General features: G+C 40.0%; 1 protein-coding gene across 1 annotated transcript; it reads left to right on the top strand.

The window, feature by feature from the left end:
- The first annotated feature begins 184 nt into the window (after positions 1-184).
- On the top strand, positions 185-19061 carry gmps (guanine monophosphate synthase). The gene is made up of 16 exons (XM_037776083.1): positions 185-523; positions 4063-4235; positions 4825-4939; positions 5722-5819; positions 7233-7336; positions 7561-7754; positions 8891-9056; positions 9189-9340; positions 9520-9693; positions 11180-11285; positions 11478-11593; positions 12729-12854; positions 14945-15060; positions 15172-15302; positions 16247-16419; positions 17079-19061. Exons 1-16 carry the CDS (start codon positions 494-496, stop codon positions 17178-17180), a joined length of 2076 nt encoding a protein of 691 aa, XP_037632011.1. The 5' UTR covers positions 185-493; the 3' UTR covers positions 17181-19061.
- Positions 19062-20304: the final 1243 nt, after the last annotated feature.

Below are 20304 nucleotides of genomic sequence, written 5' to 3'. Positions count from 1 at the left end.
ATATACATATACATATATATATACATATACATACATATACATATACATATACATATATATATATAAATATAAATATATATATATATACATCTTTTAACATGATCAGTCAGACTCTATATATATGCTGTCTATATAAGCCCAGCCCTCTTGGGGCCACTCTCATTTTGTGGATTTAACTTTCCGCTCCACCCATAGAAACACAGACAGGTTTATTTAGTCTGTTCCCGCTGTGAAAGTTATTCCCAGCCCGGAGAAGAAGAAGGAGGAGGAGGAGGAGAGCCTGTGTGACAGCCAGCCAGAGCCAAGTCTTCAAAACCAACAACCCCAATCTGCTTTTGAAACAGTAGTCGGCGTGCTGAGCCAGTCAGGAGCTAACAGACCAACCAACCAACCAACCAGTACCTCTCTCTGTCTCTCTCTCTCTGTGTGTGAGACGCGGGACTTGGAGGAGGCAGAAGAGGAGAGCTCTCATTCCACAACACGGCAGACCTCCATGGCTCTGTGCAACGGAGACACCAGCAAGGTCAGTGGAGCCGGAGTACCTGGTTGTGGTTCCCCGGTGTTCGTGTTAATCCGGCCTGTGTGTGTGTACCTCTGGAGGAGTAAAGTTATACAGAGCATGCTGTTGTGTTGCCTGTTGCAGTATTAACATTAACATGTTGCTCACAGCTTGCTAAGCCACAACAGGATACATCTCTATTATAATCACACACATTTCAACCACTAGACTTCATTCTTTATGGTGCCAGTAAGAGGACCTCTCTGCCTCCAAGCAACCGCGTGGGTTTGTTAGCATAGCGCCGCTAACTGGACGGTGCTAACAGGCTAATGGTGAGTTTATACTCAAGGACTATAGAAAGGAGGTTAGGACACTGGTCTTGGAGTGTTGCCTACAACGCATGCGTAGTGTAACTGAAACGCGTAAAGTGCTCGCCATATTCTACTACGCATGCGCAATAACACCTTGAGCTATGACGCGTCGACTTAACCTCCTTTCCATAGTCCTTGGTTTATACTAGCCGTTGAGCTAGCATAGCATGCTAACATTTGTGTTAGCTTAGCTGTTAGCCGGAGAGCAGTTGGAAGGAAATGTGTATAATGATAACTACTACTAATAACCAAAACTATTCTATTGTGGACTGCTTTTGGAGTTCATTTATTTAGGAAACATTGAGGCTTTGTGGTAAACTAGTTTATTAAATGCGGGCTGCTGTCTTTAAGCTAACTTTAAGCTAGCGGCTAACTGACAGCTTGTTGCTAACGTCGTCACTAAGCTAGTAGAGGAGCAACTGGAGCCGCTGTTAGGGGCTGTTAGGGGCTGTTAGGGGCTGTTATGTGAAGTTTGCTGTGAGTTAGTCGTGATTGTACAACTAGAGCTACTGTGATTGTATGTTATGTTGGTAATGCTGTAGCTGTAACTTTACATAACAGATGTGAAGTGATGTTAGCATGCTTAATGCGAGTTGTTTTTAGACGGCGGAAGTGTTTCAGCAAAACCACGTGGGATCATGTTTCTCTTCTTGCTGTCCTCCTTTCTATTTTATTTTTTAAACAATATTTGTATTGAATTTTGCATATAAACATACATACAAAGAAATTAATACAAAGAAAGAGAGACATGACATTTCATGCATTTCACTTATATAACAAAAAAAAAAAAAAATATATATATATATAATAAAAGATAAGACAGAATAAATAAATACCTCAAAGAAGAACAAAAAACAAAACAAAACAAAAAAAATCACAACAATTCCAACAGCAACACACAGCAGTTTCAATTTGACTAACAAAACCACGTGGGATCATGTTTCTCTTCTTGCTGTCCTCCTTTTTATTTTATTTTTTAAACAATATTTTTATTGAATTTTACATATATACATATATACAAAGAAATTAATACAAAGAAAGAGAGACATGACATTTCATGCATTTCACTTATATAACAAAAAAAAAAAATATATATATATATATAATAAAAGATAAGACAAAATAAATAAATACCTCAAAGAAGAACAAAAAAAAAAAATCACAACAATTCCGACAGCAACACACATCAGTTTCAATTTGACTAACAAAACCACGTGGGATCATGTTTCTCTTCTTGCTGTCCAACCTTTTTTTAAACAATATTTTTATTGAATTTTACATATATACATATATACACATACAGACAAACTAACAATATTAATAATTAAATTATACAATGAAATGTTTAGTCAGAATTTCAAAGAAAGAAAGAGACATGACATTTCATGTATTTCACTTATCTAACAAAAAAAACAACATATAAAATAAAAGATAAGACAAAATAAATAAATACCTCAAAGAAGAACAAAAAACAAAAACAAAACACAACAATTCCAACAACAGCACTCAGCAACACACATCAGTTTCAGTTTGACTGTGCCCCTTGACGTCCAAGAAACTCCCAACGAAGGTTTCCAAACATTTTCAAATTCTGCTGCTTTTCCTTGCTGTCCTCCTTTATGGAGATTAATTAGCTGTCTCTCTAGTTCTTGTACTAATGTGTGTTTTCTAAACTTTGATATGCGTATATGTTTATAATAATAACATCCAGACATAACCAGGTTGTGACAGTATGTCCTGCTGCTTACTAATAGCCTTTGACTATCTTGTGGGTTTCATGTGATTCTACTGATGGGCTGAATGGTTACACCACGTTTCACAAGAGCAAACTGTCTGTCTGTATTGAAGCTCACATGTCCATAATTATGTAGGCCTTATTTGAGTCACGATTTTCCACGAGGATGTCACAGTTTTAAGTGAAGGAGGAGTGGGTTACCTTACACCACCACCAGCACACTGGAGCACATGGATTTAAGGCAATCAACTTTATTACAGACTAAACGTTTCGACAACAACTGCGTCTTCATCAGAGTCAAACCGATCTGAGACTCACATCCTCTTAAATAACCTCCCCTAGTTGGGAACTGATTCAGCATAGCTAACCCATTTTTTTCCAGCCTATGATGAATCAGATCCCAACTAGGGGAGTTTATTTAAAGGGACTGCTTGTAAGAATCAGAAATTGGTTGTAACAGCGACACCTGTGGGCGTTAAGTCAACGAAAGTCAGCGTCCTGTTGCTCGAGCTCGCCCGTGTGCACGCGCTACCTGAATGTGAGCGAGCTTCCGTCAAAACAGTGAGGCGACACACATCAGCTAAAACCACAATATCACTCTATATTTCACCTGCTTAGCAGTAATGTTAGCTGACCAGACGAAGGTCTCTCCATGAATCAACACTGATCCTATTGTTGACTTTTCCTGCTTCAGCCTCCCGACCGCGGCCAGAGGGAACACCGGCACCCGGTCGGAGACGATAACGTAACTCGCTGCAGAGCCCCGTCACTTCACAAGACATGGGAAACCTGTTGGTCTGGAGGAGCTGCAGCATTTATTTCTGCACAAACGTCCACTGTACATTCACTAGATATTCTCAGAGCTACTAACTCTCCTGCAGTGTGTAGTGTGGGCGCATGCACGTCTAGAGGTGGAGCGAGCTGAGCGAGAACGAGCGTGGTGAGTGAAGGCAGGCAGAGGAGCAGAGTACAGCAGAGACTCCGGCTCTGGAGACCAAAGCTACGGTCTCCCCCGCGTCCCCCGACCACAGCCAACACTGTTTTGCAAGACGGGCTTCACTAGATATAACTTTGCGGTTTTGGTGCTTTTGTGTAGTTTGTGTTGGAGTCATGTCTGAACAGCATTGACACATGCGAGCGCGCATGGGACACCGACCCGGAATGATTTATACGTGTAAGAAGTTACAAACAGTCCCTTAAGAGGATGTGAGTCTCAGATCGGTTTGACTCTGATGAAGGCGTTGAAATGGTAGTCTGTAACACAGTTAATTGCCTTAAATCCGTGTTCTCCAGTGTGCTTTGGACCTGGTCTCTGAAGTCTCTCCTGTTGTGTTGTGTCTGTGTGCTAGTCAAAATCATTTAGTAAAACACTAGTGTGCAAAAGCGACTATGGACGTATACTTTTCTGCCCACAAGCACTTAAATCAATGTGTGTTTTTCTGACTGTGTGTCCACAGCTGGAGATCAGCAGCGTAGAGCAGAATGGGTCATGTGAGGGGGCGGTGGCGATCCTGGATGCCGGGGCCCAGTACGGCAAGGTGATCGACAGACGGGTGCGAGAGATGTGCGTACGCTCTGAGATCCTCCCTTTAGAGACCCCGGCCTTTGCTATCAGAGAACAGGGCTACAGGTGAGCATGAGACGCATATGAACCACCAGAGAGGATTGTTTTTTGCCTTTTATAGTATTGTTATCACTAGGGCTGTCCCGAATACCATTTTTTGGGCTTGGAAGCTTCGGTGAGAATTATTCGAAGCTTTGCGGTGCGGCAGGCTGACATGTTCTTCTGTCTGTCTGTCTCCATCTGCCCCGTTTCAGTGCCGCTGACGCACTGCTGTAAACCCACACACCTCTACATAACAAACAGTGATATCCATCTGAGAATAGCTAATAATAATTAATGTTGAATATAAATAATGTTGTGGGATTATTCCTTATTTCATGGGCTATTTGGGGATTTATACATTATCATTATTATTATTATTATTATTATTATTATTATTATTATTATTATTATTATTATTATTATTACAACATACTTTTATATAAAAAAAATTTAAAAAACAAAGCATTCGAATACTGATTTGGAGGTCGATTGCCATGTCAACGGTCGAAGCTTCGAAGCATTCAGGTCAGCCCTAGTTATGACATTATTCTGTCAATATGGAAGTGTTTTATAATACATTTCGCCTTGATTGTTTTCTCTCTCTTCTTCTTAGGGCGATCATCATTTCAGGAGGTCCAGCCTCTGTGTATGCAGAAGATGCCCCCTGGTTCGACCCCGCCATATTCACTATAGGAAAGCCTGTCCTTGGGATTTGCTATGGGATGCAGGTATCTATGCACATGCTTGCATACATCATAGACGGGCACGGCTGCAGCTCAACCCCTTTTAATAGCATCAAATAACTAATTATAGCATCAGCCTTGGGAAAAACATTTTTTGACGTGAACTTTGACAGTTTGGCCCATGTCCCATCCACTAACATGGAGGGGTCAGGCTTTATGACCCATACTGCAGCCAGCCCCCAGGGGGCGATCACAATGTTTTGGCTTCACTTTTGGGGAGCTGTCATGTCGTCCATCTTTATATACAGTCTATGGCATACACACAGTAAAATTCTATGATGGGAGGCCTTTATAGTGAATAGATAGACCTTCCTTCTTCCACAAGGAAGCATTTGTGTTGCACACATTCACAATGAGTAGCTACACTTTAAGATCGCACTGCTCCAGGCTGCTGTTCAGCTTTCCTCGGCCAGCTGGGACTTCACCACCTTCTTCAAGGGCACTTTGACACTAGCTGAGGGAGATGAGAGCATTACTCGCTCAATTTTCCCAGCTAGCCTGGAAATTAAAAACCAGCAGACAGCCATTCTCTCTAGCACATTTCTCCAGACAGCTGGCAGTTGTAACTTCTTTGAAATCACACTAAGGTGCAGTTATTGTGTCCAAGTGTTAACTCTGCTGTGTGTGTGTGTGTGTGTGTGTGTGTGTGTGTGTGTGTGTGTGTGTGTGTGTGTGTGTGTGTGTGTGTGTGTGTGTGTGTGTGTGTGTGTGTGTGTGTGTGTGTGTGTGTGTGTGTGTGTGTGTGTGTGTGTGTGTGTGTGTTACAGATGATGAATAAAGTTTTTGGCGGCACAGTACACAAAAAGAATATGAGGGAAGATGGAGTGTTCAGTATCGGACTGGACAACACTTGTTCTCTCTTCAGGTAATATGGTTACTCAAGTGTTTTATTTATATTATAAATGTTTTCAATTAGGGCCGCGAGATGATTCAATATGATAATTTATCGTCTTTCAATGGAATCGTATCGTGGTGAAATCTTATAGCGAGATAGACGATTACGTAGACTAAATTGATAATAACAAGCACTTACTCAAATTTCTTAGAAAATCTGATCAAACTCAATTAAATCAAATTATTGTTTTAATCTGATTTTTTTCTCTATAATTTCACTTGAAACTATTGTGTTGACTTTGCACTAAAGCTCTTTATTAAATGAGAAAATACTCAGTATTTTTCATTTGTCATGTATTTAATTCAAACAGAAGTATACAACAGTAGGCTTTACCATGTGGTTATTTCATATAGACTGTTTATTAATAATAATAATAATAATAATAATCTTGTCCACAAATGTGGAAATTTGTCTTTGGCTACATGGGCTGGTTAAAACACAACATGCAGTAAATCACAATAAATGTGTTTTCTATATACAGCCCAGTTTTACTCTTTCCCAGTAATTTTACTGACCATGTCTAATGTTGTTCTTAGCCCCCAGGTGTCCATACCATGTTTATCCATTGAATTACCATAAAAACATGCTTTATCATGATATATGTCGTTATCGAGATATGAAATGATCTACATTCGGATAGAAGATTTTGTCCATATCACCCAGCCTCAGTTCAAATTGGCCTCTTTGAGCTACACGTCCTTACACTTCTTTTCAACTTTATAATCTGATATATTTGGCAAGAGGAGACGACAGACTGAGAGTTTGTGGATGAGGACAGAACATGCAAATATACTTGTTGCAGGAACAACATGGTCTGATACAGTGTAGAGAGTTAATTAGTACATGGGAGACAGTATCATTCTACAAAGGAACTAAGGTTGGGTGATGGAGCAGATTTTGTTTGCCAGTGCATGCAGCTGCAGAGGAAGGGTGAATGGAGTCCATCTGATGTGAATTTAACCTATTGAATGTAATCCTCCTGTCACTCAACCCTAAAAATTAGCATTGAAGAAATCACTTCTAGATCCGTCAGGAAACCTACAGTATCATCTCTTCTTTTAAACAACTGAGGACAAAATGTTGTGGACTGTGTAAAGCACAACCGCTGCTCAACAGGTTTGTCCCAGAGCCATATTTACTAGATAAACTGCAGGAGCATTCCAGCAGTCACATATTTCCCCCTGGTTGTTACACAAATACTGCAGAGTCTAAAATAGACGGCTGCAGTCTTTTATTACTGTCTGCCCCTCACATGCACCCAGTGAAAGCAGAGCCTCCTCTTCACATATAACTATTATTTGCAATGTTATTGAACAAAGCACGTCTTCCTCTGACATCAGTGTGTGTATGTGTGTGTGTGTGTGTGTGTGTTTATCTTATCAGAGGCCTTCAGAAGGAGGAACTGGTCCTGCTGACCCACGGAGACAGCGTGGATAAAGTGGCTGATGGCTTTAAAGTGGTGGCGCAATCGGGGAACATCATTGCCGGTGAGCAGCACGCGAGATGAGCCGTGACACTCATTAACATAATCTAAAATAAGATTGTGGTCATAGACTTGCATGCAAGTCCCAAATAAACATCTATATTTGTTTGTTTGTGTCAGAAAATCCAAATTTTGTTTTACGTTATACTAGTTTTGCTTGAATGTATTTTTTTTTAAAGTGGCTTTCAAATGTTAACTGTCCTTCTCCACATCTGGTTTCCCCACCAGGGATTGCTAACGAACAGAAGAAGCTGTACGGGACACAGTTTCACCCCGAGGTCGACTTGACGGAGAGAGGCATCGAGATGCTGCGTAACTTCCTGTTCGAGATTGCAGGATGCACGAATAATTTTACCGTACAGAACCGCCAAGAGGTCTGCATCAGCGACATCAAAGAAAAAGTAGACAAGTCTAAAGTGCTGGTGAGTAAAACGTTTCATGAATGTGTGTGCGTGTTGTTATCCAAACCGTTTTTAGGGCAGAAGGATGACTTTTAAAAAAAAAAAAGGAAGAGTAGCAGAAAACAGAAGAAAATACATATTCTCAGCACAATTTAACTTGCAATGGGAGATAATTTGACTAAAAGTCTAAAGCTGGTGTGCTGACTGTGAAGTGTGGTGACAGCAGCAGTGGTGGGAAGTAAAGTAGAACCAATTAAACTCTCAAATTAAACCCTGTTTTATCTGAAAAGAGGTAGTCGACTCCCTGAGCGGCTTCAAACTGGGCTTCATCTCGGGGGAGGGTGAAGGCGATAAATGAATGTAGGAAATGGGCTCAAAGCAGAGGATTTATATTTAAATAAATACATGCAGCCTCTGTTTCGTGTTCTTCAACTACAGTCTGAGGGTTACATGTTTCACTGTGTGTTACAGTACTTTGTATTTGGGAAGTGTGGCATTATTACTATAAGTAAAGAAGTTTCAAAGTTATAGTACTTTATTCCTTTTTGATTGAGTTCATAATGCCTAAGTTGTAAATCTATCCTGTACATGTTTTGTATAGATAAAGCAAAATAGTAGATAAAAGGGAATTCTGAATATGATGACAAAGAAGCTTGTTTACGTATCATCTGAACAATGACTTGGCTGCGGAGGCTATACTTGTAATCAAGCAAGATATTGGTTCTTTCTTTCTGTTGCCATTCTCTTCAAACGTCAGATAATAGTTTCCTCTTCATCTTTTTAGATCTATGTTGTCATCCCGTCTCTGTTTTTCAAGCAATAAGCGGTAGATTGCAAGTACAATCGCAAAAACAGTCTGAAAATCCATTGTGATAAGTAGCTGTCTACCAACAACCGTTGCACAGCGCAATAGTAAACAATGCTAAAGATGGCGCTGCTATTAAACGCCATTTAAAAGAGGGTGCTGCTTTCAAACGTCATCGACTCTAGACAAGCGCATCATCAGTTACACACACCCTCAAGCAGGTAGCCCTGTTGTAATGGAGATGCAAATCTCTGCCATGCTGGGCTGACGTGGCAAGTCAAACCGAGTTAAGCCAAACCAGCACATGTGTATGGAAAACTTCGATAGTGACTGTTTCTAATGATTTATTCAGGTGCTGCTGAGTGGCGGGGTAGACTCAACAGTTTGCACGGCTCTCCTCAACAAAGCTCTGAACCCGGACCAGGTGATAGCGGTTCACATCGACAACGGCTTCATGAGGAAGAGAGAGAGTCAGAGTGTGGAGGAAGCTCTCACCAAGCTGGGCATCAAACTCAAAGGTACGGAGAGACATCCTGGTGGTCTAAATGAAGTACGGCAGGTACAATAAGACCATCAACTTGGAGGAGAACATTTTTGTGTTGCTCATGACCTAAATGTGTCTTCCGCCTTTCTCTTTCTCTATAATTTAGTGGTAAATGCGGCTCACACCTTCTACAATGGAACGACGACCCTCCCCATCTCTGAGGAGGACAGGACGCCACGAAAACGCATCAGCAAGACTCTGAATATGACGACCAACCCAGAAGAGAAAAGGAAAATCATTGGAGACACATTTGTCAAAGTGAGTGCTGGGTCTTAATCAATTCTTATGTGAAAAGTGCTATCTATATCACATTTTATTTGAAACTGCCAGCTTGTCTGCCCTACAGCCTCGTTACCATCTGCCAATATGGCTGCTTTATTGTTTGCCTTTTATTCACAAGTTCATGTTGTTTCTGACTTTTTTTAATTGCTTCACAGGTGGCAAATGAAGTGATAGGGGAGATGAATCTGAAGCCAGAAGAGGTTTTCCTGGCCCAGGGTACCTTACGGCCCGATCTCATTGAGAGTGCCTCTCATCTTGCCAGCGGCAAGGCGGAGGTCATCAAAACTCACCACAACGACACCGAGCTCATCCGAAAACTCAGAGATGAGGTACTGCACGCATGCACATACCTACACAAATACTAACTATGTTTCCATGATACATACTGCTGCTTCAGAGTGTGGCCATCATATTCAGATCAACTGTGTCCTCAAGAGTTGGGAATGCAAACATGTATATCATAAGACAAGAAGGAAAACAGAATAAAAAATATTTGAGTTGAATGCTAAATAGCAGTAAGAGATCTGACAGTCAAGAGCATCGTCAAAAAATGGCAGATAGGTGCACATATATTCTGCTAAATGTCATTGCTAGTCACCACATCTAAAGTCATTTAAATGATACACTACAATACGATACAGTGTTTTTGTTGTGGGGATAGCACATTACTGTTGCACATAGTTTCCACATCCACTAATTTTACTTAATTTAATAAACTTAAAGGGATAGTTCAGGTGTTTCGAAGTGGGGTTGTGTGAGGTACTTATCCATAGTCGGTGTGTTACCTACAGTAGATGACTGTCGGCACACCACCAGCTTGAAGAAGCAGACAGGAGTTGCCGCAAAGCAATGTATTGCTGTGGACGGGGCAGCAGCAAAACATATTTTAAACATTTAAAAGAAAGACCCACCTAAAAAAGATCAGTATCAGCTTAAGTGTAAGCTATATTTCGAATATTTTCACCTTTTTACCTTGCTGCCATACAGCCCTTTCCGACGGGGAACTGAAGCCGTTGTACCCATCTATGCTCTCGCCAAAGCCACCAGACTCCATTGAAAAAACAGTGATTTTACCTTGCAGAAGACGGGGGTTGCTGGTCTACCGCTGCCTCGATCGGTTGGTTTGTTTGTGCTATTCGGAGACTTTGGTGAATCCAAACAAACCAAAGTCACACAATAACACAAATAAACGAACCGATCGAGGCAGCAGTAGACCAGCAACCCTCGTGTTCTGCGAGGTAAAATTACTTTTTTTTTCTCCAATGGAGCCTTGTTGCTTTGGTGAGAACATAGATAACAGCTTCAGTTGCATCAAACTAGAATAGTTTTTGTAGCAGTCTGCATAGACGAACAATTTGACACTGCAGTGGTACAGACAGCTTATCAAACTGTGCTCTTGTTTGTCTCATAATGTTTTGAAGAACTGTAAGATACAAGAGTGACATTAACTTCTGCTCAATACTGAAAACCATACGTCTGTGTAAAAAACAATCTACTGTTGCCGTTCAGAGCAGAGATTATGACAGAGACAAAAGCAGAGCTATCATGCAGTAACCCTGACTCAATGACATCATCCATCATCCTCTAAAGAGGCTTTCCTTCTTCAGCAGTGGTTCAGTATCTCGAAGGAGCAGTGAAGCATCTGTGAAGAACATTAACTCTCCTCCTTATCAGCTGCTCATGTATTATTTGGTGTTTTTTGTTGTTTTGCTCAGCCCTTTATATAAACGCACAACTGCAAAAATGCAACATCGAAGCATATCCTTCACTCCCACACGGTTTCAATGCTGATTCCACTCCTTTGTGATCCTCCAGGGAAAAGTAATCGAACCACTGAAAGATTTCCATAAAGATGAGGTCAGAGCGTTGGGGAGAGAGCTGGGCCTTCCAGAGGAGATCGTCTCCCGACATCCTTTCCCTGGCAAGTACATAAACACACGTCTGTGATGTGACTGCTCTTATTAATAAAATGATGATCTCTTTCTACCATTGTCTCCTTTCTAGATCTCTCTCTCTCTCTCTCTCTCTCTCTCTCTCGTGTACCCATTTACTTATTCAATCAGACAGACTCAAAACTTCTATATTTGCTAAAAAATGCTGCTTTGCCTTCTAGGTCCTGGTTTGTCCATCAGAGTGATTTGTGCAGAGGAGCCCTACATCTGTAAGGACTTTGCTGAAACAAACAACATCCTCAAAATCATCACAGACTTCTCTGCAAGTGTCAAAAAGGTCAGAACAATACAGACGCATAAAGAAAATCTAATGACTAGTTGTCTGACGTCCTGTGTTTGGGGAAATATCATAAAAACAACTTGTCACTGGATTCACGTATTTGCAACTAATGGCAAGATGTTAATTACTGTGAATAAGTGTCTCTTTCTGCAAAGTTTGGATGACAACCCCACAAACACACTTCCAACACTTTGTATGTCAGTGTTTTCAGTGAAGCATGCACATTTCTGAGCACTAATTTAATCACTGCTTACTGAAAACACCCATCTTAGCAAGTGCGGTGACTGTAAATTTCCTGATGACAAATATTAAGTGTACACACACATCCAAACAAATCAAAGACAGATGGAGGACTGAGGGACTTAGCACTTCCAACATCACCACATCTCACCAATAGTGTGCGAAATGTTGAACTTCTGTATCATTCAGAAGCCAAAAAAGTGTACCAGCTCGAAGCATCTGGTGAAATATTTAGTCATTAAAATGCTGTAGGAGCATTAACAGTGTCTGATTTATTACTCTGAATTGAATTGATCAGCATTTTCCCTGCAGTTTTTGGCAACTAGGTTAATTTGTCACAAAATCTAGCAATAAAGATGCTAATATATGAGCAGTGGCCATTTGTAGGCAGAGCCTCCACTGTACTGTTTGCTTGGCTACATACCAAATGAGAAGACATTTGTAGCCGTTTGTCCTGACTGGTTAATTATGGAGTTAATAATGTGCAACCTCTGCTGGTTGGTTGGCCACATTGCACCAACAGCCAAATAATTCTGATGATTTCATTTTGTTTCTAGTTTGTTTTTAGTACCTTGTTTTTCACTTAAGGTACGACTGAAGGAAGGGCCTTTGCCAGTCCCCCTGAAAAATGAGCCCATACACAGACGTTGCACTACATATGGGCTGTTTGCTGCTGCTGGTTGTCTGACATGCAGAACAGCTGTTCATTAGATAAATGATACAAGTTCAGAGTTGATTTTCTTGATTTCTACTTTGACATTGTGAGTCAGGGTTTTTGTGGCTCTACTGACAAAGGTGATGGGTAAACATAGACGGAGCTATTTCTGAGGTCTCTCTGTCCTTTCAGTTCCAGTTTTACGTGCTGCTTTAAAACCCTCTCTCTCCCCTCCAGCCCCATGCCTTGCTGCAGAGAGTCAAGTCGTGCATATCGGACGAGGAGGAAGAGAAGCTCTTGCAGATCACCAGCCTTCATTCACTCAATGCCTTCCTGCTGCCCATCAAAACTGTTGGCGTCCAGGTAATCCAGTCGGTCAATCAATCAGTGTTGCACGGTATACCGATACTAGAACACTATCGCAATACCCTGCTGTTATAAAATGGTACAATACCCCATTAGTACAGATACTTTAAGAATTACAGTTTTATAATAACAGCCGCATTTATCATTTGGGTTGATGTGCGACAGCACTGCGGTGTGTGTGTGTGTGTGTGTGTGTGTGTGTGTGCAGCGGCGCTCTGCTTCCACTCGCTGCAGGCATAGTGAGCGTGTTTTTCTCTCATATTGCACACTGCTCTTGCTGACCATTCATGGCTCGTCGACGAGCAGACTCACAGGGAAATATGGCGTTAAGGTACTTTTGCCGAGGGTTATGAGTTGTGCCTATACTTATGAAGGTCATACAGTAATAACCCGCAAACCGCCAACTTTATGCATTATAGTAGCACAATTGTCAGGACTGAGGTGTGTGACTGAGACGGACTGATCGCCGCTGCAGCTCTTTGTGTGTGTGATTGAGACAGAGAGACGGGAAGAGAAGGTGGAAAGGGACAAAAATAAAGATATTTTGGTAAAGTTTTTATGTTTTTAAACTACATTTTAGTCTTGTTTTTTTTCATCAACGATATTGCATATTTGATATTGTCAACGTTAGTGTTTAATGACGTCTGTGCCATGTATTCATCGTCTTGTCTTAGTCATCGAAAAAAGTAGTAATAGTAGTAGTTAACGAAATGAACACTGACCCGAATGTAGTAACGTCTAGTCAAAATAGTTTTAAAGTAGTAGCTTCTTAAAGCCCAAGTAAAAGTTTCAGAGGTAGGTTGTAGGTAAATCCAAACATGGTTTATTTGTTTAGGAGCTGTTGGATTTACATGTATGTGGAAATTTCAAATGTCTTTAGGTCTGCTGATGAATGCCCAGAGGCAGGGGAAGCTTGGAACAGCATGTCTCACTTTTGTTGTTTGTCTCGCTGTTATAACTACAATTTAGTGGTTAACCACGAGATGCACCCACCCACACAAAGCCTCACAGTTTCTTACTTTTTGACTCTCTGCCTACTAGCCAAGGGAGGGATCTGTTGTTACTATTGAGGCACATTTTAGTTTTTTCCTCAACTTCTCTGATGTTAGTCTGACACATACAAAGGGTGTGCTCCGTAGCTAAGTAGTTTATACTGGCCTTTCAGTGTTGCCTGGAGAAAAGGAGGGTCATGACTACTTTTGGCCGGCTCCTACATGCAGCCAGTGACTGTGTGTGTGTGTGTGTCTGTGTGTGGGTGTGTCGTAGTACTTCCTGTTTGAAACCAGTTTTATATTTACCCTAAACCTCAAACTGTGGGACAGACAGGAGACCGTGCACAAACACAGACAGCGATTTGTTTGAAGTGAAAACAGACAGATTATTCATACTCTATTTATACAAACTTCACTGTTTAATTAACAGATAAAAATTATACCAAAGGTTATAAGTTTTGAATTTTAAATTAGTTATTGTTTTATTTTAATTTTGACTTTTGAAGTTTTAGTTTAGTTTCAGTTTTTCAAAAAGGTTTAGTTTTTATATATTTAGTTTTAATAGTTAAGAGTGTATATAGCGACATATACATACAAAATACATGGATGGAGAACTGTGTAGGAATGGCCATAATGCTTCATCTTTGCCGCTACTTTAGTGAAGCAGTTGCAGCATAACGCCATCTCCTGGATAGTCAAGGCAGTTCAATTTCTGTGTTTCAATGTCACAAGAGTTGACGGAAATTCATGCTGTCTCCTTTTTTTCAGTCGTGATTTATTATAGCTACAAAAAAAACGAAAACTGAAATGACTTTACATTCACTTTCATTCTTATTTTTTTTTGTTTTTTACCCAGGCAATATTGTTTGAGATGAGTTTTTCTTTAAGAATATAGATTTTATTTAGTTTCAGTTTACTAAAAATATTTTTCACTGGTTATTTTTGTCATAGTTCCTACTATAATAACTCTGGTGCATAAGCTATTCTAACAATTGTTGAAGATTTGTGTTCTCTTGTTGCCCTGACTTTATAATAAGCCTAATTTGTTAATGACTGTAAAAACACAAAAAAATGAATCTTCTTTCTTTGTCTCAGGGTGATTGCCGGTCCTACAGTTACGTGTGCGGCCTCACAAGTAAAGAGTCTCCACACTGGGAATCTCTCATGTTCCTGGCCAGACTCATCCCTCGCATGTGCCATAGCATCAATAGGTAATACAAACATCTCTTTATCGCTCCTCAGTGATATGCCACATTAGATACTCTGCACCGACACTCACCCATTAATACTCACCCATTAATTCATGTCTCTCCTTTTTCCAGAGTTGTGTATGTGTTTGGGTCCCACGTGAAAGAGCCGCCGACAGACATTACCCCGACCTTCCTGACCACAGGCGTCCTGAGCACGCTCAGACAGGCTGACTTTGTAGCTCACTCTATCCTTAGAGAGTCTGGTAAGTGTGTGTGTGTGTAAACACAAAGTGATTTTAAACATTTTAATTTAGCCCTATGTATTGAAACATTACAGATTATTGGGGAGGATGTGAGTAGATGCAAAAAAGGATGCAACCACAGGACTATCTAATAAAATAAAGTTGTCTAATCTTCCTTTTACAAAGCCTGGTGTTAATATGCCAACACTCGTATCCAGAACGGTGTACTTGTCGTCTGCATACTTGCATCCACTTTGGGAATTTAACGTTTCCCCAGAGGCAAACCAGATATTTGTTCTCCATTAAGAATAATTTTCTTTTGTGATATGTCTGTACTTTACTGACTGTGGCTATGCTTTCACTCAGTATTGCATTGTGCTAATTTAAGATGTGATTAACAGGGTGGATTTGAAGATTATTTGGATCATTTTGTCCTCATTTGATATCCTATAAATGGTCCATGTAGTATGACGTAAGCCTTTTTGCTTCATTAAAGGTCTAGTGTGTAGCATTTCGGGGGATCTATTAGCAGAAATGGAATATAATATTAATCAGCATGTTTTCTTTAGTGTATAATCACCAGAAAATAAGAATCGTTGTGTTTTCATTACCTTTGAATAAGCCCTTCATATCTACATAGAGAGCAGGTCCTCTTTACAGAGTCTGTCATGTTTTACCACCACGTTTCTACAGTAGCCCAGTATGGCTGCAACTAACAGTTATTTTCCTTGTCGATTAATCTGTTGATTATTTTCTTGATTAATTGATTAGTTGTTTGGTCTATAAATGTTCAAAAAATGGTGAAAAATGTGGATCAGTGTTTCCCAAAGTCCAAGATGACGTCCTCAAATGTTTTGTTTTGTCAACAACTCAAAGATATTCAATATTCAACGACAGTGAAGCTATTGTTTTGTTTACTAATGTTTGTTATAGCAGCAATAAGAACATTTTTCTCTCTCTTTCAGGCTACTCCGGTAAGATCAGCCAGATGCCGGTCATCTTGACCCCCCTGCACTTTGACCGTGACCCTCTGCAAAAGCAGCCGTCCTGTCGGCGCTCTGTGGTGGTCCGCACCTTCATCACCAGCGATTTCATGACGGGCATCCCTGCCATGCCGGGCAACCATATCCCAGAGGAGGTATACCATGATTCAACCTCTCAACTCGGTCGCAGTGTTTTGCTAGACTTTAGCTGTCCTGGATCGTGTTTGGTCAATGTAATACATTTTGGCCAAATTATTCCAGGGATAGTTGGTGGTAGTGTAAATAATGTGAATCCCTGGATATTAAATGTTCATCGGCAAGTTTTTGTAGTGGTCCCAGTAATATTTGTTCTTAAAGCGTACTGAAGTAGCACATCATAAGACACGGTTAAGCTGCGTTTGAGACTGAAAATGTGACCACAATTTTGATATACTAAATATCTTATAAAACAGTTTCTACTGGCAAAATATTATTTACACAAAGGTAGATCTCCTCCTATATTTTGAGCATTTAAAAATGTATTTAAAAAAAAGTGTTATAAGTAATTCCCTCTCACACACTTTTATAAGACAGTCTATCCTTTTTTATATAATTTATTTTGCTTCCTAATTTAAATTATTTGCTTTTCTTAGTAGCCCATTTGTGGCAGTCATGTTCTCAGATGTATTGTAATGAACTATTATCATGAATACTAACCTAGCTGTTCAGGGATTGAGGATATCAACTCAAGATTGATTTGAATAAGGACTGTCTCAATTCTTTTCTGACTAGTTGTTCAATGTTTTAGAGTTATTTGTGTTCTCTGTTTTGCCAGGTGGTGTTGAAGATGGTAAACGAGATCAAGAAGATCCCAGGCATCTCCAGAGTCATGTATGATCTGACCTCCAAACCACCCGGCACCACAGAGTGGGAATAAAACCCAACATGACGTCATACCGATAGGACACACACACTCACACAATGCACAAACACACTCAACAGATATCAGAGAGGGCTGGTGAACTCCTCTCCTTTTCTGCCCTTCCTTCCCTCCCTCGCTCCCTACCTACCTTCCCTCACCTCCTTCCCTCCCTGCTGTACCTCCTCCCCTCTCTTCAACATTCCCACGGAAGGCAGACCGTACTGTGACGGGCGCACATGCAAAGGCGCTACTACTCTGCTCTCCCCACCACTCCTCCCTGGTCTTAATATTTTTGGCGATAGGGATTGATTAATGTTTGTTATTGATAATATATTGTCATTTTTGATCCATTGTACATCAATGTATTTCCTCCCTATGATGAAAAGGTTAATTGCTGCTTCCTTTTTTGTAAGGTCAACCATTTTAAAAGGCAAGCGGCGAGAAGCGGTTAAAGTGGACTTTGATGTTGTGCCTCAGGTTGCATTATAGGATGAGCTAAAGATAAAAACAAACAAATAACTAAGTGTCATGAAAAGAAAGAACAGACGGAGAGTTTCAGCAATTGTTTTCTGCCTTTTTTTTTGTCGTATGTTTTTGTTTCACTGTTGTAGGTCAGATTGTTCTCAACCTAAGACTATCCTCTCTCTACTTGTTCATTCTCACTTTCTGCCTGTATACTGTGCTATGAAGAAGGTTGCCTGTTTTTTAAAAGTAAAACCAAACAGGCAACCGATGTGACCAATCAATAATTTTTAAGCTTTTTGTTTTGCCAAAAGTAGAATATACTGTGGTGATATATAACATGTGGGCTCCTCTTGACGATCTTCTCCAAGCTACATTTGTTGACAAGAGCTCTTGACTTGTTTGCTGCTCCACGTCGTTGGACAGCAGACAACCCAAGGGGACAGTTTGATGACTCGTGTGCAGGAGGCCAATATGAGTGATGGGTGACTTTGTACGTGCCTGTTCTGTTGTTTTTGTTAATTTCTTTGGTGTGACCCGACCTGGATCCGTTCCAGAAAGGAGGATATAACATAACACTGTTTCTCCTCATGCTGCAATATGTATGCTTTTTATGAAGAATAAACACGGCAAAGAGGACTAACTAATAACAAAATTATAAGTACAGTAGAGTTTATAACCACATTGTGTAAATTGCTGTTGTCATTTCATCATTATTTGGCTGCTCTTTTGTTGTGCAGGGGCACATTTTTGCACATTTTGTCTATTTTTTTCCACCCATAAAGCCTTTAGTATCATTTTCACAGATTCATGCATCCAGTGGGGACTTCACCTTATTAAGTGTGTCGCTCTGTTGTGTCAAAGGTCAGCTGTCTCATTTCTCTGTTCTCAGCGCATATGATCTCTCGTCTCGTCATTTAGACTCAGTGAATACAGTGCTCAGGTTTAACTGAGATTTAAAAATTGTATTGTACCCCGATAGAGACATTTCACTCTGACGCGGTGGTTTTCATGCCTCCAAAATTTGTCTTTGTGCCTCTCATCCTCTGTTATAACCTTTAGTGGCAAAAAATACTCCTAATGCAAAATGAATGGTTTTCCTAACTCGTCTTAACTGCTATTAGTGTCTCTCCCTCCGTTCGGCCTTTTTATATACGTGTGTGTGTATATTATATGTGTCTCCATAGAAAACAACAGCTTGATCATATTGGACACATCATTTTTGTAGTTGGATTTAATTGCAATATCGATAAGATTAAGTTATGCAATTTAATGTCTGATGTTTTTGTTTTTTAATTTTTTGTTCAACAGCACTCATTCTCCTTAGTAACGTGCCTCAAACCAAGCCACTGCATGCAGTTTCAACTATGATGACATTTGTACAATGGAAAACTGAGCTTTAATAAAGATCTCCATGTTGAAACTTCTCACTTCTATAATGAGCAGCTTATCTCTGATTGTTTACCTTTTGCAAAGCATTGCTGAAAATGCAGAAATGTGAAATGACTTGCCTAAAAATGTTAAAGCTGAAATGCATTGCACTGCACTGCTAACACCGTAGAAGATGAAATGTACAACTGGCAGAGTTGGAAGCTGAACTGCATTACCTAAAGAAGCTAAGAGCTGAAATACATTGCTAGAAAAGCTGGAAGCTAAACTGCAATACTGTCAAAAGTGGTAAATTTGAATTTTCCTGAATAGGCGGAAAGAAGAAATGCTTTGTATGTATGTCAGACAGATGAACTGCATTGCTAAACACAAAGAGAGAGAGAGGGAGAGAGTAGTATTTGGGTGAAATAAACCTTTAAAACTAAGTGCTTGGACAGAAATAGTATTTTCACTGAATTAACCTTTAAAATCTTTAAGTTGTTACACAAAGTGGTATTTGGGTGGAAAGTAGCAGTAGTAGTTGTAGTAATAGTAGTAGCAGTAGTGGTAGTAGTAGTAGAGGCAGTAGGAACAGCTGCAGGAGCAGTAGTAATAGTAGCAGTAGTGGTAGCAGTAACATCACAGGTAGTAGTAGTAGTAGTAGCAGTAACAGTAGTAGTAATAGTAGTAGCAGTAACAGTAGTAGTATTAGTAGCAAAAGCAGTAGTAGCAATAGTAGTAGTAATCGTAGTAGTAGTAGTAGTAGTAGTAGTAGTATTAGCAGAAGGAGCAGCAGCTATAGTAGTAGTAGTAGTAGCAGTACTAGCAGAAGGATCAGCAGCTGTAGTAGTAGTAGTAGAATCAGTAGGAACAGAAGCAGCAACAGTAGTAGTATTAGTAATAGTTGTAGTAGTAGCATCAGCTAGAACCTTTTAAAACTGTAAATCGTTAGACAAAATATAGTAGATAGTTACTCTATAGAGATTTTATTTTGAAAAGTTCCCTGTTAAGATACAGTTACCTTCTGTGTGTGTGTGTGTGTGTGTGATAAATGAAAAACTATAAAAGTTATCAAAAAGCTGAATCATAGCTTGACAGTTCAAAGACTTGTAACCCGTTTAAAGTTTAAATGAAGTCTGTAGCTGAAAGTATGCGGAAGCAGTAGCATTTCAAAGTGGAGTAGGTTTAAGAGGATTTGAAGATTTTCTCCATTGAGTTACATTGTAAAAAAAAAAGTGGAAAAAGCTTAATATTTTAAAAAGTATAAATAGTTGAAACAAGCCAAGATATAGCACTAATGTCCTTAAAG

The sequence above is a fragment of the Sebastes umbrosus genome, chromosome 7 (assembly GCF_015220745.1).
Source record: "Sebastes umbrosus isolate fSebUmb1 chromosome 7, fSebUmb1.pri, whole genome shotgun sequence".
Classification (NCBI taxonomy): domain Eukaryota; kingdom Metazoa; phylum Chordata; class Actinopteri; order Perciformes; family Sebastidae; genus Sebastes; species Sebastes umbrosus.
Note: the sequence above shows the minus strand (reverse complement) of the source record. Positions and strands in the feature narration are given on the sequence as shown.

What these genes read in the sequence shown, in the direction of transcription:
- gmps (XM_037776083.1), top strand. Translation starts at nt 494, where the DNA reads ATGGCTCTGTGCAACGGAGACACCAGCAAG. An exon ending in ATCAGAGAACAGGGCTACAG is followed by an intron (nt 4,236 to 4,824) that starts GTGAGCATGAGA and finishes TCTTCTTCTTAG; the next exon opens with GGCGATCATCATTTCAGGAG. An exon ending in CTCCCGACATCCTTTCCCTG is followed by an intron (nt 11,286 to 11,477) that starts GCAAGTACATAA and finishes TTTGCCTTCTAG; the next exon opens with GTCCTGGTTTGTCCATCAGA.